A 15170-nucleotide genomic window follows, 5' to 3' on the forward strand; every position below is an offset into this window, starting at 1 on the left:
TCCTTTGCTCTCAGCATGTTTACCCACAGGAATAGGATGTCCTGAAGCAACACTTCCCCCAAGTGAAGTGTTGATAAGTCCGGTTATCAGAAAGATATTATTGGGAGTGTGATATGCAGGGTATTTACATTTTCTTGATAGGCTCAGTCATATGAAAGCTGACAAAGAAGGAAAGGGAGCAGCATTGTGGTGCAATATCAACAGGCAGCTGTCCCCTGGCTTCCCGATAAATAGGATGACTTGCATTGCTGAGCGCTGTGGTCACTGCCAAAGGAATGGCCCTCTCACATTTCATCTTGATTCACATATTCAGTGAGGTTGCTTGTCATCCCCTCCCACTTCTGCTTCCCAGACACTGAGTCTGGAATGAAAATTCACCTGCCTCTGAGTTGGCCACTGGTGGGGGCGGGGGTGTTACTTGGGTTCCCAGGTTGGAAGATTATCTCACCCAGTCCTAGCTATATAAGCTGACCGGTCTGGAGCTCAGCAGGGCCAACTCAAGGGAGTCATTCCACAGGAGGAAACATACAGACGAACTTCGGGCCAACATGATGATGCTGAAAGTAGAGGAGCTGGTACGTAAGACACATTATTTCTACGCAGTGAAAGTTGCTGGTTCAGTCTTAGTTTTTATTTGAAAACTGAAATGTCCTTTTCTTTCAGGCATAAGGCACAGGTACTCTGAACATGCCATGTATGGAAAATGGTTGGTTTATGTGATGAAATAAGTGACACTGGGAAAATGGAGCTGGCAGTAATGAATTTTCTACCTATTTCCTTTTTATTATCTTCTCCTTTGGTTTTATTAGTGAAGTATAGAATCACATGTAGTTACTGAAATGCCTTAGGGAAGAAGATCTATGGCCAGAACATATGTCTGAAGACTTTACAACTCAAGGCCAAAAGCCATCAAAAGTACCTAAAATGGCAGAATTTTAAATAATCAGAGGGGAGGGGGGTTGTGATTTTTCTAGGAGAAATGCGATCAAGCAGATTTAAAGTAGATTTAAACATATCAATCTAACCTAAACCTTGACTTAACTACATAGCACGACAAACACCTGAAGGCAATCCTGGCAGAGCACAGCAGTGCGCCGCAGCCTGAGGTCTGGCGGTGTGCCGCAGCCTGAGGTCTGGTGGTGCACTGCACGGAGGCAGCTGTCACCAGGGAGAAAGGACCAGGAGTCTCCTGCAGCATCCTCTATGGAGAATTAACCCAGGGCAGGCCCTGCTACTTCTGATCCCACCATCTTCTTCCCTCATAGGTCACAGGGAAGAAGAATGGCAGTGGAGACACCGGGGAGTTCCTTCCTAAGGATTTCACAGATGGAGAGTATGAGGCTGCTGTTACTTTGGAGAAGCAAGAGGACCTGAAAACACTTCCAGCCCACTCCATGATCCTTGCGGAGCAACAGTGGAGAATTGAGAAACAACGAGAGGCAGAGGTAAGAACCTTCTGTGGAATTCACTAGTCGGAGGTTGGGGATGGAGTAGGGGATGGATGTGCCAAGCAGGAAGGAGGAAAGAAACAAAATGCTACCGTTCCCAAGATGTTTCTTTACCAAATTTGAACCCATAAAGAGGTAACTTCTATGGGACAGGTTATGGGAAATAATTCCTAAGCAAGATTATGACCTCTGGATTCTGAATCAATGATTGAATATTCAATGACCATGTTCTACTTGAAAGATTTGGAAAGAGAAATGTGTCTAGTGAATTTCTCATATCACATGCTGTCTGGTTAATTCCAAGCAAGGGAGATCTCTCTTTCTCAGTAATGTGGTTTGTGGTCCATGGATCATTGTTTGACTGTATCTACTATTTGTGTTGACAATATCTGTGCTACTGGGTGAATTTTCATTACTTACTAACCACAGACAAAATATGCATTAGTTAGTTGTAGCCTCAGGACAGTCTGTTTCATGGGCCCTGATTATGGACCACCTGAAAGAGACTGGCTCTGATATTTCAAAGCTTAACATTTATTACAGGATTCTTTTGGGTTAAAAAAAAAATCTTGAGTATGATAAAAAATATTCAACGGAAATCTGGGGTTTATGGCAGTAATTACAGAATCATCACAGAGGGACTAGATCCTCCTAGCTAGTCAAAAGCTCAGGCTACATGCAAGAGAAGTGAAGATGAAAGGAATTAGCTGAAACAATTAGACCCCCAAATACCTGAATGAGAAATCACTGAATCAGAATCAAAGATTTACTTTTAAAAATTTTTTTGCTGAAACTGTTCCCATACATATCTGAGACCTAGCAGATTTTGTTTAGACACAACCAGACTGCTTGTCAGTAGAACTCACCATATTTTGAAATATGGATTTCTTTTGCAGCTCAAGAAGAAAAAACTAGAACAAAGATCAAAGCTTGAAAATTTAGAAGACCTTGAAACTATCATTCAGCTGAAGAAGAAGAAAAAATACAGGAAAAGTAAAGTTCCAGTTGTGAAGGAACCTGAACCCGAAATCATTGTAAGCGCTTCAGGGGTAGTATGCTACAGGGGAATAAATATCTGTGGAGAGTTTGATTGGATGTTGGAATGCTCATGGTAACTCTCACTATTTTTGGCTTTAGACAGAACCTGTGGATGTGCCTCGGTTTCTGAAGGCTGCCCTGGAGAATAAACTGCCAGTAATAGAAAAATTCTTGTCAGACAAGAACAATCCAGATGTCTGTGATGAGGTAAGGCTTATACAAAGCACTGAAACATCCAGCTCATTAATTTTGTGTTTCTTATGCTTTACTGCAGCCTTGCTAATATGGTGCCAAAAATCAGTCCACCTGAAACAGTTTCCCCAGCTGTTGCTACATATGGCGGCAACAGAAGAGGAGAGTACCATGCACGAAAGAAAAAAAAAAATGCTGGATTAGTGCTATGGATTGAATTAGTTTTTGCACTCTCATATATTTTTGGCTGATTTTTCAGTTTGTCTTTAACTTCTTACCTCCTTGGGACAGACTTTTAATAAGGAAAGGCCAATAAGTCACCTTTGCAGAAATATATTATTAGCATCATCTCTGATTGGACCCCAAATATCAGTTCTAGACAGGGAATCTGGAGAGTGGAGTTCAAGTGCCGGCTCTTTCACTACTTTGCTATTTGATCTTTAGCAGCTAATTTTCATGTTCTAGACCTCAGTTTCCTTATCTGTAAATAGAGGGCACTGGCGTGCAATAACGCCTAAAGTTGTTCCAGCTTTAAAAATCTATTCATCCATTCATATGAAGCCAATTTACCAGAAATCACTAATCTTTTTTGTATTCTTTCCCCCCATGAACTGAAATGGGGAATTATTTCTGAAGTTGAACTAAAAATGAGTCTCCCATTTTCTTAAAAATGAATTCAATACTTTTTGATATTCAACATAACAACAGTCCCAGGTGGAAGAAAACTGTCTGATCTGCATGGCAAACGCTACACAAACAATGAACACTGCACTAAATAAAAGAAAGGGAAAACCTTCAAGTTCAAAACTTAGAAATGTTCATTGCAGGAAGCTCAAATCTCAGTTGCAGGATAATTGTTCTAGTTCTGCAATTTTAGTGAATTTGACATTTCTAATTCATAAAGAAGCACTCAAGTTTCTATCAATTAGGTCATCAGCGCCTCCAGATTCATACCTCCTAGAAAGGATTTATGCACATTTTTATATGCCTTTTTTTCTCTTTCTCTCTCTCTCTTCTTTTAATCTCTATTCTGACAGTATAAACGGACAGCTCTTCATAGAGCATGCCTGGAAGGGCATTTGGCAATTGTGGAGAAGTTAATGGAAGCTGGAGCCCAGATTGAATGCCGTGATATGGTAAATATATTTTTTTGCTTGGAAATAAGCCAAAATGAGTAGACTACATGAAGCTTGAGAAAACCTACAATGAAACACTGGGCTGAGTGGATTGAAAATTGATCTGAGAGAACTAGGCAAAAGCTTATTTCTCTGTACAAAGGAAACTTGGGAGATGGGACAAGGTCATGTGGAAAGTATTTTCTATACATACTGAAAAGGAGAGGAGTATTCCAGGGAAAAGAAGGAAGTGAACACTGTTGAACAGAATTCAATATCCTCATCAGAGAGTTGGGTCATTATCAAGTCAGTAGCATTACTGAGAAGTAATACAGTCGACACTTGCCTTTCAACATCCCTGTCTTTCTATTATACACGGCCTTCTGCTCTTTGGCCCCTGGCTGCCAGCAATGAATCAGAATTCTCTAGCTGCTCACCTTATGTGATAGATGCCGAGGGCCCTCAATGAGATTTGGGGCTAGACTGCATACTAAATGAACTGCATCTATGAAAGCAGCTGCTATTCAGATCTCAATAATTCAACCACAGTGATTTCTACAAAGACCAGTGTACAGTGTATTTTACGAACTGAAATTGAGCTGGGAAAATGCTTTATTTATATAAATGCAGCTCAATTTGACTTTATAGCAAAGTGAAAAAGGATATCAAGAGTCCAAAGGATTTGGCCGAAATTGAACCCAAAAGACAAACACACAGAAAAACAATCTAAAGAAACAAAAAAATAAAAATTTGCATGGAAAGACACTAAAATTCATGAGTGTGGGATTTGGAAGGCCAGGGATATCCAAAACAGATCACTGAAGAGGGAATCTTCTAAGTGCAGTGTGCAGTGACCACAAGTGATGGCAGTCGAGGTAAGAGACTGTGCTGGCACAAACGACAGCAGAGAACCAGCAAGAGGAAAAAACAAGGACACAGGAAGAGGTATCAGCTCGATTAAAACCTTTTGGAAGGGACCACTTTTATTCTGCCAGGATTTTTAAATACGTTTCTCTAGAACTTTTCAGTATACATATTTGGCAAAAGTGGTTCAAGTGCCAGGCAGCTGCGGGTTTGAATATCTATTCTGCCACTTACTTACTAGCTGTGTCCTTGGGCAAGAAACTTGAGTATTTTGGAGCCTTGTTTTTCTCATCTGCAAAATGAGCACAGTCACCCCTAACTCACAATGTTGCTGGGAAGATCACACCATAATTCTAGGCATGGTAGCACCATGTTGGCACAAAAGAATTCTTGGTAAATTACAGTTCTTATTCTTTTTTAAAAAACATAGTTATTAGATTGATTAAGAATTTCCTCCATTTTTTTGTAAATCTAAAAAAAAAAAAAAAAAGAATTTCCTAATGGTGCACACAAATGAGGGTACATACTCACATTCACGTACATATAGTTCAGCTAAAACATTTGGCAACGAGCTGGAATCAGCAATCTAGACAAGGACAGACATTGCTATCACAGATGCGCTAGCAAACCTGGTGTTCCTGGGCCTTAGAAAGCAAGTATGAGTTCGTCTGACCAGAGTCTTCTTTACATTAATTATGTCCTTTTACCTTCCGGGTATAGCTTGAATCCACAGCCATCCACTGGGCGAGCCGTGGAGGAAACCTGGATGTCTTAAAATTGTTGCTGAATAAAGGAGCAAAAATCAGTGCCCGGGATAAGGTATTTCTCCTCTTTCCTTGTCCCCTGCCCCCATCCTCTCATCCCTCTCTTCCTCTTCTTTCCCCTCCCCGCCCCTTCTGCTTCTTCTTTGCCGGACTCCCAAACCCACCTCACCATGCTTTGTGAGGTACCGGAGTGGCCACTCCCCCCCAGCCCCCTGCCCTCCATGCCTTGGGGTCTGGAACAGCCCCCGTCCTCACACCCAGTACATCAGCAGCGTTCTTCAATTTCCCAGTTACTCAGCACAGCGCTGCATGTGGCAGTGAGGACCGGTCACTACGAGTGCGCAGAGCATCTCATCGCCTGCGAGGCGGACCTCAACGCCAAGGACAGAGTGAGTAGTTGCGTCGACTTGGGCCTCCTAAAGTTTCACTCCTCATTTATTTGGAATCACTCTCCAAGTCGGGTACCCTCTCGGGACCCACTTCCTGTCTTCAGGCCCAGCTTTAGCCTGTTCACTCTGCTTCTCTAGGAAGGAGATACCCCCCTGCATGATGCTGTGAGACTGAATCGTTACAAGATGGTCAGACTCCTGATCATGTATGGCGCCGATCTCAATGTCAAGAACTGTGTAAGTGCTCCAAAGAAGGGGCCCCACTTGCAGCCTTCCTAATCTACAAAAACGTTATCTCACAGACCTGGAAATAGTCCCACAACGGTAGTATTTAAAGACAGGGGTCTTGTCATGGTTCAAATGCCCGCCCCTGTCCATTCCGTGGTGACACTGCTTACCTTACTCAGGTCACCTGGTCAGAGATGGGGGAAGCCACAGTGACTGCTATGGCTTCAGTGTCTAGGACAGTGTCTAGGCTTTTAAAATTTGGTCTTGAAAATAAAAGGTGGTCAAACTGCTCACCTTTGCAAACACAAGTGCCATCTGCCTTGGCTGAGCAAGGCCTGGGCTGTCAGGAATACAGACATCCCCCATTCCTGAAGTGGTCCATGCAGCCAAGAGCCAATGAACTCAAGTCAATCCATATGTAATCTGAGTCAATTGAGAAGTCCTTCCCTCCTTACAACAGCGTGACATGCTACCACTTCCTTCCAGTGGGAGCTGTGCTTCTGCCTATATTTTTGAGATAATTTCCATCTATTCTCCACTTCAGTTTATCTGCACATCCCTCAAAATAACTTCCTATATTTAGGCTCTGAAAATGCTTATACAAGTCCCTTCTACAAGTACGTATTAATTTAGCTTCATCTGTAAGCAGGAAACATAACCAACTTCTCATGGTCCCAATTCCCAGGCAAACATCATCTTTAAATATATCACCCAGAGGAATGGGTGTAAATTACTGAAGAAATAATTTGAAAGCTTTTGGAGAATCACATTAAAAAAAAAAAAAAAAAAAAAGGAAAAGAAAACCCCAGTGATCATAGAATGTGAATAATTTCTTCTTATTGTGTTACTCTGAGACTGAGAGGAATATTTCATCATTAAAAAAAACTGGCTTGTTAACAGGAACAAAGAATAAATGCAAGGACTAGAGATTGCTTAGGGTATTAAAGTGTTAAGAGTAGGGTTCCCTTATCCTTGATATTGGGATTGGTTTTATCTAATAATTTCAATAAAATATCAGAAAAAGAGTAGATTCAATGACATCTCCAAAGCTGCAGAAAATATGATTTTTTTCACAGGCAGTGAGACAAGTATCAGCAGAAATAAATAGCATACTGATTTGGGGAGAATGTGTAAGTAGCCAGAAAATCAGGAGCTAGATTTCAACAGGAAGGAGGGCAAGGAATCTGTGGAAGAATAGCCAAAAATACACACATAGGGCTCAAGGCTCTGAATATGTTTGACTCAGGCAGAAGGATTCTGGAACTATTAATGTCATTGACCCAATGGATCACTGTTCCCCCAAAAGACCAGTAAGCTATTGGCCACCCCCTTGAAGGGCACTGGAAACAACACACACAGTATCGTTGTCCAAAACTCTTTCTTCATGTCTGCTGCTAAGTGTTTCTCAAGGAAGATGCTAGAAGCGGGAAATTCCAAAGTGAAGGTCACAGGACTACTAACGCAATACGCACAGGGCAGGCAGATCATATAAATGACTTACATGGGTGGCTGTGGAAGTCTGTGCACATAATTTGGAAAGGCAGAGGTGCTAACCCCATCCAGTCCATTGTTGCTCTAAGGAGCCATGAGTGTCATACTGCCAACTCTTCACATTTTTTTCAGAGATCACAAATTCAGTTGGGAAATCTCTAATTTCAAACTGTTGCCAATTAATTCCAACTTAAAAAAAAAAATCTAAGCTCTGTTTGGGCCAAAACAAAACAGGTCTCTACACTGATTTTCGCCTCAAAGCTGCCAGTTTGCAATATCTGGGTTAAAGAGAGATCTCTGAATAGAGATGAAAAAACTCAGGACTTCCCATATTTAAAGACAAGAATTGAGAGGTGGCATGGTTTTAATTTTTGTAAATATCTTGAGACATGTTCATAAGAGAAGAAAATGGAGGTCTCAAAAATGTAATCACATATCATTGATATCACCTCCAAGAAAAATAAATTTATGGGAGAGCTGAATGCAACTTCCGAGCAGTTGTGAAAAACCTACCCCCTGGAGGAGGAATAGTACTGAGAAATACCTGAATACTTAAGCCAAGGCTTTGAAGCAGCTTGATTACCATCAGTTTTTATCAATCAAGGCATCATTTTCCAAATTGACAGGAACTGGTTTTTGACTACAAGGTCAAAACTATCGTGTTTTCCAGAAAAATAAGACCTAACCAGAAAATAAGCCCTAGCACGATTTTTCAGGATGACATCCCCTGAACATAAACCCCAATTTTGGAGCAAAAATTAATATAAGACCCAGTCTTATTTTCGGGAAAACACAGTACCACCCTGTGCCCATTCTGCAGAATACTGGAGATTATGGAGGCATTTTTTGAACCTCAAAATGACTTGGGGTGCTCTTGCCATTTTGTGTCTAGGGACCAGGAATTTTTATCAATACCTGAAATAGACCCATGGGTGGGGGGGTGGAGGGAGAACACTGCTAATCTGAAATGACAAAAGCATTCCTGTGGGAACCAGTGAAGGACTGGTTTGACTATAAACAGCAAATTACTCATAGAGAAAAGCATAAAAGACTTCAGTGCCACACACCTACCCATTACCTCATTAAACACACACAGAGAACGTGAACTTACAGATGCCTCCCATCTGGAAGTCAAATTGCCTCATGTTTTGATTAGGCTGGGAAGACGCCGATGGATCTGGTGTTACACTGGCAGAATGGAACCAAAGCAATATTTGACGGCCTCAAAGAGAACTCCTACAAAACCTCTCGCATAGCTGCATTCTAAGAGAAACGACAACAGCCTCTTCCATCAGCTGTGCTTCGCCGGCATTTGGAAGGCACAGCCCCGAAGAGCAACTAGGGGTAAAACCCAACCTCTTTTTATCAACCTGTTGTCAAGCGGCACCTCATGAAGTTTTGAGAAAGCACGAGGATATAGGTATTCAAATTTCCCTTAGTGAAACTCACTCTATTTATTTGTATTTATTCCTGTTGTATTTATTTATTTATTTTTAAGTGTACTGCGGTACCGCTGATACTCAGATCCTTTATGGTCATCCATCTGGCGAGCAAAGCTTGATTCATATATAACTCTTCAGAGCCGTCCTGTAGATAGCCCTTAAACCATGTTCGTGAGCAGTGTTCTCAGTACCTACGTATGTGTTACCTCACTCATGTGGGCCATTTCAAGGGTGTTTTTAGAAAGCAAAGGTGATTATTGCAGCCCCTCTTTTGATTCCTGAAGTCTGAGGCAATGGAAGGCATGTAATAACGGAAAAGGAAACAGTAGAATGAAAGAGATCCTGTGAGGAGGACAGGACAGCCAGCCGTTTTTTTGTCTGGGCCTGGTATTTCTTACCAAGTCACACACTGCACCAAGGTGAAGGGAACGTCCCGAGAGTACGCGGAGCGCCGTGGAGGGAGTGGGGAATTGGGCCGTGCTGAACGGAATTCGCTCAAAAAAGATGAAAGCAACTGCAAATTGTAAATGTGTAAATGTATAGTATGTCATACATATATTTTATATTCATAATAAAAGCAACAGATTCTAAACCTCTTTCTAAGTACTTTAAGTATAGTGGGAAAGAACCGTGTGAAAAAGGCCATTTAGATGGGGTTTTTTTCTAAGTATTCTAAGTTTTTCAGATTAGGAATGTTGTGTTCTCAGTATCTATTATGTATACAGATCACCTGAGCATCTTGTTAAAATGCAGATTCTGGTTCTGCCCGTCTGAGGCAGGACCTGAGATTCTCCATGTCTGACGAGGCCCCAGGTAATGCAGAGGTAGTGGCAGGCCACAATCACACACAGAGCAGCAAGGCTGCGAAAATCCTAAAGGTAGAAAGGAGTGCAAGTTCTTTTGGCCCCATGATGGGGGAAGAGACCCCTGTTGGACAGAATTATTACTGCAAGTTCAACAAATGCTCCCTGAGACGTTCCATCCAGGCTCCACTAATGAAGTTGAACAATTCCTGTGGACAGTGGCTGACAGTGTCAAAGCCCTCACCCAAGAAAACACACCTGAGCAATGATTTCTGACCTCCAGGGATTCTGTTGCCAGGTGCTGGTCCAGGTGCTAAGACCTGTGATGAGAAAACCAGATTGTCCCTTCCCTGCCTTCCCGGAACAGGTGAATACTAAAGAAATAATCACAGAAATAAATATTAATATATAGCAAATATCTGTGATAAGTACAATGAAGCAAAAAATACAGAGTGCTGTGAAAGTCTCAGATGTGGAGGCACATCATTTGACGTGGGAGGGGATTTCTACAAAGACTTCTTTGAGGTGGTGGCTTTTCAGCGGAATCTCAAGGGTAACCTGGAGTTGTTCCAGCACAAAACATCCCAGGAAGTAGAGAGAACATAGGAAAGGGCAAGGTTATGGGAAAAACTTGGCACTTTAGGAACTGTCTGAAGGCCAATGTGAAACACTAGCACTGGTACACCTCCCCCAAAACTCACTCCAGACAGGATCATATACATAACCTCTTAGCATTGCCTCTAACACTGAGAGGGCATATACGCACCGTCCACACCCAGGTCTCCCAGATAGCAGGCCATGGACACACTGGGAGTTGTGAGGATGGTATGAAATATTTTTGAACCTTTTCTTTCTAGTCTCCTAACAATCCACAGTCCGAGGCCCAGGGACATTGGGAGCTTCCTTCTCTGTTCTCTATCCCCACCACACTCCCTTTTAGGGTCCTGGCTCTAACCTCTGCCCTCCTTCTAGGGTCCTGGCTCTAACCTCTCACATCCTTAAAGCTCAGGGTCCTGCCACTTCTTCCAAGGAAAGCACCTACAACACAGGCAACCTTTCTCTTGCTAACAATGACGTCTCCCGTGGCATAATTTGGGTGTGGTATTATGTGACCAAGTTCTCTCTTTAGGATGTCTTCCTCAAGTCCCCCTCCCCATAAGAGCTGGGAGGTGACAAGAGAGAAGACAGGAAGGGGTTAAAGCATGTTTGTGTCTCCATATATAAAGATGTGCACTAGTACAGAGGTAAAGGGCAGGACAGTCAACATGGAGTACTTCCCACAGAATAAGGCCAACTCAGTTACCTCCGCTAAAGGAAAACATAAACACTTCAGGCAAAACTTCCAAGTTTCTGTCACACACAAGTTCTTTAAGGTCCTGGTCTCCCAACTTGAGCCAGCTCTTTGCCCACAATCTGTCTTGTGTTCTTTTCTTAGAACAGAAGAGAACATCCCATTAGCCAATAGACTCCTGGAAGTTGTTCTCGATATTCTTCGCCTCACCCCTCTCTCAACCAACCACACGATTTTTGTATCAAGCGCACTGCCCTCTAATCTGCCCACTTCCTCTCACCCCAAGGCCACGACCTAGTTCAGATCACCACGCATTTCCCTGGATTACTCAAATGGACCTCTCTGGGCTCCTGGCCTCTGATTTACTTCCCTCCAGTCTGTTCTTCAAGTTGCAGCCAGAGTTATTTTTCTAAAATGCAAAACCGGTCAAGTCACTCTCCCCTTTAAAAGCCTCCAATGGCTTCTCATTTCCCTCAGGATGAAAACTCCTAATGTTTTTGAAAATCCTAAACTCTGTCTGTTAACTCTACTGTTATCACTTTCCTAACTACCCTCTAAATTTCAATTCTAATGAATTTTCAGTTCCTTAAAAAACCCAGGCACCTGTTTTTGTTTTTACATACTGTGCCAGCTCCCTGAAGGGTCTTCTTCCCACCCCACCCCAACCCAATGCATAAACTTTTCCTCCTCCCTCCCCTTCAGGTTAACTGGAAGTCATCTTTGACCCTTACTTAGACTTTGTTATTCCCAAGTGTGTTCCTGTTGTACTTTTTCTCCATGTCATAACATCTATCATGTTGCCTTTATCCCCCAAATGAAAAAAAACGCCGTCTCCCCTTAAATAATACGTACTCATGAAGTTATTAAGCCAATTATAGAAATGGATAATGAAAAAAGCAAACATCTCTAATAATTCTAATTTCATAGCACTCTCTGATTGTTTCTGTGCACATTACATATTTAGTTTTATAACTTTGTTTTCAACTGAACGACTTATTCTGTACATCTCTATAAATGGTATTCTTATGTTTTGATGTACAATGGATCATTTAACTAATCCTATTATTTGGCATTTGGGTTGTTTCCATTTTCCTGTTATTTTAGACATTGTTACAACAAATATCCATGCACCCTTTAAACCTAACCAGTTATTTCTAAAGAAATACATTTACAGAAGTTATCTATAAGATTGTATCAAATTACACCCCTTCCATGTTACTGCCTTTCCCCACAATCATGAAAATACTCATTTTATAAATCTTTTATCTTTTCAACCTGATCAGCAAAAGATAGATATATTTTTGTAACTTTCCCCCAATTACTAAAAAGTTCAGTATCTTCATGTTTACTGAGCTTTTCTGGGTCAACCTTCTTTGCCCCATTTTCTATTAAGTCAGGTTCCTTGGAAGCAGCACTTGAAATGAGGATTCTTGTACTTGTTGAGAACAAATGAGAGAAACAGGACAGGGCAGGAGAAGAAAAGAAGTGAAGGTGTGGTTTCCAGAGAAGTCTCTTCTCAGCCTAGTCCCAGGGAAGCTTGGAGCATAAATTGCACCACCTGGGCCAGAAGGCTGGGCTCAAATGCCTGGCATCAGGCACTGGCTGTGGGCCGACCTCAAAGGGTAGGAGTAAAACGTCCCAGGCATCTCTGGCTTCCAGCAGGTGACTTCCAACAGGCCAGGACAATCCTCTGAAGGACGAAGAGAAACCATTAGTTCCCAACATCTGAAGCAGCTGAGGGATGACTCCATCAGTCTGGTAAAAAGGTTCCAGGTGAACGCTAATGGCCTTTGTCATGGTATGTTTTTTAAAAATAATTTCTTAAAAGCTTCAGGATGCTAACCCTCTCTGGAATACACATTGTAAATGTACTTTCCTAGTTGTACTTTTCTAACAGAATACTTTTATAGAGACAAAGCAATTAAGTTTTTTGTTTTCTGGCTTAGATGACATTTAGATCTTTTCTAATCCAAGCTTACTAAAAAAAGTATTTACATTTTTACATGTTTTTAAAAGTGTTTCGGGCTGGCCCGGTGGCTCAGGTGGTTGGAGCGCAGTGCTCCTAACGCTGAGGTTGCCAGTTCGATTCCCACATGGGCCAGTGAGCTGCGCCCTCTACAGCTAAGATTGTGAAGAACAGCTCTCCCCGGAGCTGGGCTTCTGTGAGCAGCTGGAGGTTGGCGTGAGCTGCCATGGGCTGCTGTGAGCGGTGCAACTGACTACCACTGACTACCTCTACCCGGGGGGGGGGGGGGGGGGAGCAGAACGGAGTGGGGCAGGGAGAGGCAGAAGAAGTGGGGGGAAGTGTTTCTTTAATCCACCTGAATTTACTGTGTGTACTGAGTATGAGATAGGAATTAGACTTTGTCTGTTTTTCCCTAAATGAGAGAATGATAGCTGATACTTACTAGGTACATTCTCTGACAGGTCCTGCTCTGAGCTTTCTACAAATATTAATCTACTTAACTCTAGCAATAATACCACAGGTAGAGAGAATAGATGAAGAAAGTGAGGCACAAAGTGGTTACGTAATTTGACCAAGATCACGGGGGTTAAGTACTAGCAAGTTGGGATTTTAACACAAGTCGTGTGCTTCAGTCTTTGCACTTAACTGGTATGCTGTTATTGCCTCTCCCATATAAGTAACCAGTCGTTTCAGTATCACATACTGAACAATCCATCATTTCTTCTTATAAGTGGAGTGGTTCTGGACTTCCAACTCTTTCATTTATCTTTAAGAATTTCTGCATCAATTATAGTTTTATTAATAACTACTAGAGTAGTACTCTGTAATACTGGGAAGTACAAGTCCCTCCCATTGTTTTTCTACAAAATTTCCTAGCTATTCTCATATTTATTCTTTCAAAATACCAAGTCTAAATCCCAACCATAGACACAAGAAAACAAAAACATACACTGTTTTGTAAAATCATAGATTAGAGAATTTGATGTATAATGTCTTTCCCTGTATTCCAGTATTCATTAACTTCCCTTATTTTAAGAGTTTTCTTCATTATTTCCTACATATTTGTTGGTAATTTATGTCTCTGTGAATAGGGTAATATTTTATAACACATTATTGTTAATTAAAATTATTGGTTTTTGTGTATTTATTTTACAACTGACTACCTTGCTGAACTTTTATTCAAGGTATGGTCATCTTGTTGCAACTGAGTCAGCAGTGGTTCACGTTCTAACAAAAGCACACATTAGAAGGAAACCTGCTGGCTGCCATTCACTGGTGACCAGCCATCACGCACACCCTCCTATTTTGAACAATGGGATAAGCATGTATTCATAAATAGGAAGCAGGCACAGCTGCAAATACATAACAAATGTGCGTAAACTAAGAAGCATCTGTATTTCTGATCTTCTCCCAATTGCTTCTCGTTTTTCAAGAAGACAGTCACATCTGCAATAACTTTACCTCCTTTCAATATAAGATGAAAGTCCTCAATATTATATCTGGTGCAACTGGGGCTAATATACATATAGTCAGTTGGCTGAAAAAGTAGATTAAGGTGGAGCTTCAAAAGAATCGAACATACACCCCCTTCAACATTTGGGCTTAAAATACATAAATGTACACTCATTTGCCATTCTTTTAAAGAAAGGTCAAAGCCTGTTCTCGTGAGCATTGATGCAATGATGGGAAATCCAGGGATCTTTCTTGAGTTCCAGTCCCTTTAAAGAAGAAAGAGAACTTAAGACTCTAGTGAAGCAATCCAAGCGCAGATTTTTACTGGACCTCTCCCAAATCTTAGTTATACTGCTGCTCACACCTTTTTTGACAGTTCTTTCTAATGACTCATCTTTTTCAAACCTTTCAAAAGCATTAATTTTAGTTTTCCTGGGAAGTCTTCTTTTTGTCCCTCACAGTGTATCAGTTTTCATAATTTTTAATTAACTTATACAATTTTACAATGCTAAATACGACATAGACAGACTTGTGTGTAAACACACAGCTAACTTTTGGTCAATCCACCTGGGGCAGAGGTAGAAGCAAGCCTTCCTTAAGCAGCAGATTCCTGGTGTGTGGGCCAGCGGCCGTCAGCTTTACATAGGAAATGGAGTAGGCCAATCCATCAAATTGCTCAAGTGCAAG

At 41.6% G+C, this 15170-nt stretch overlaps 1 protein-coding gene across 1 annotated transcript; it reads left to right on the plus strand.

The window, feature by feature from the left end:
• The first annotated feature begins 488 nt into the window (after nt 1-488).
• Nucleotides 489-9567, plus strand: ANKRD1 (ankyrin repeat domain 1). The gene is made up of 9 exons (XM_019739148.3): nt 489-575; nt 1266-1445; nt 2345-2482; nt 2586-2693; nt 3716-3814; nt 5378-5476; nt 5712-5810; nt 5949-6047; nt 8686-9567. The coding sequence occupies exons 1-9, from the start codon at nt 549-551 to the stop codon at nt 8794-8796; spliced, it is 960 nt and encodes a 319-aa protein (XP_019594707.1). The 5' UTR covers nt 489-548; the 3' UTR covers nt 8797-9567.
• The last annotated feature ends 5603 nt before the right edge of the window (nt 9568-15170 follow it).

Source organism: Rhinolophus sinicus, chromosome 15 (assembly GCF_057876585.1).
Source record: "Rhinolophus sinicus isolate RSI-liver-muscle chromosome 15, RSI-T2T, whole genome shotgun sequence".
Classification (NCBI taxonomy): Eukaryota; Metazoa; Chordata; class Mammalia; order Chiroptera; family Rhinolophidae; genus Rhinolophus; species Rhinolophus sinicus.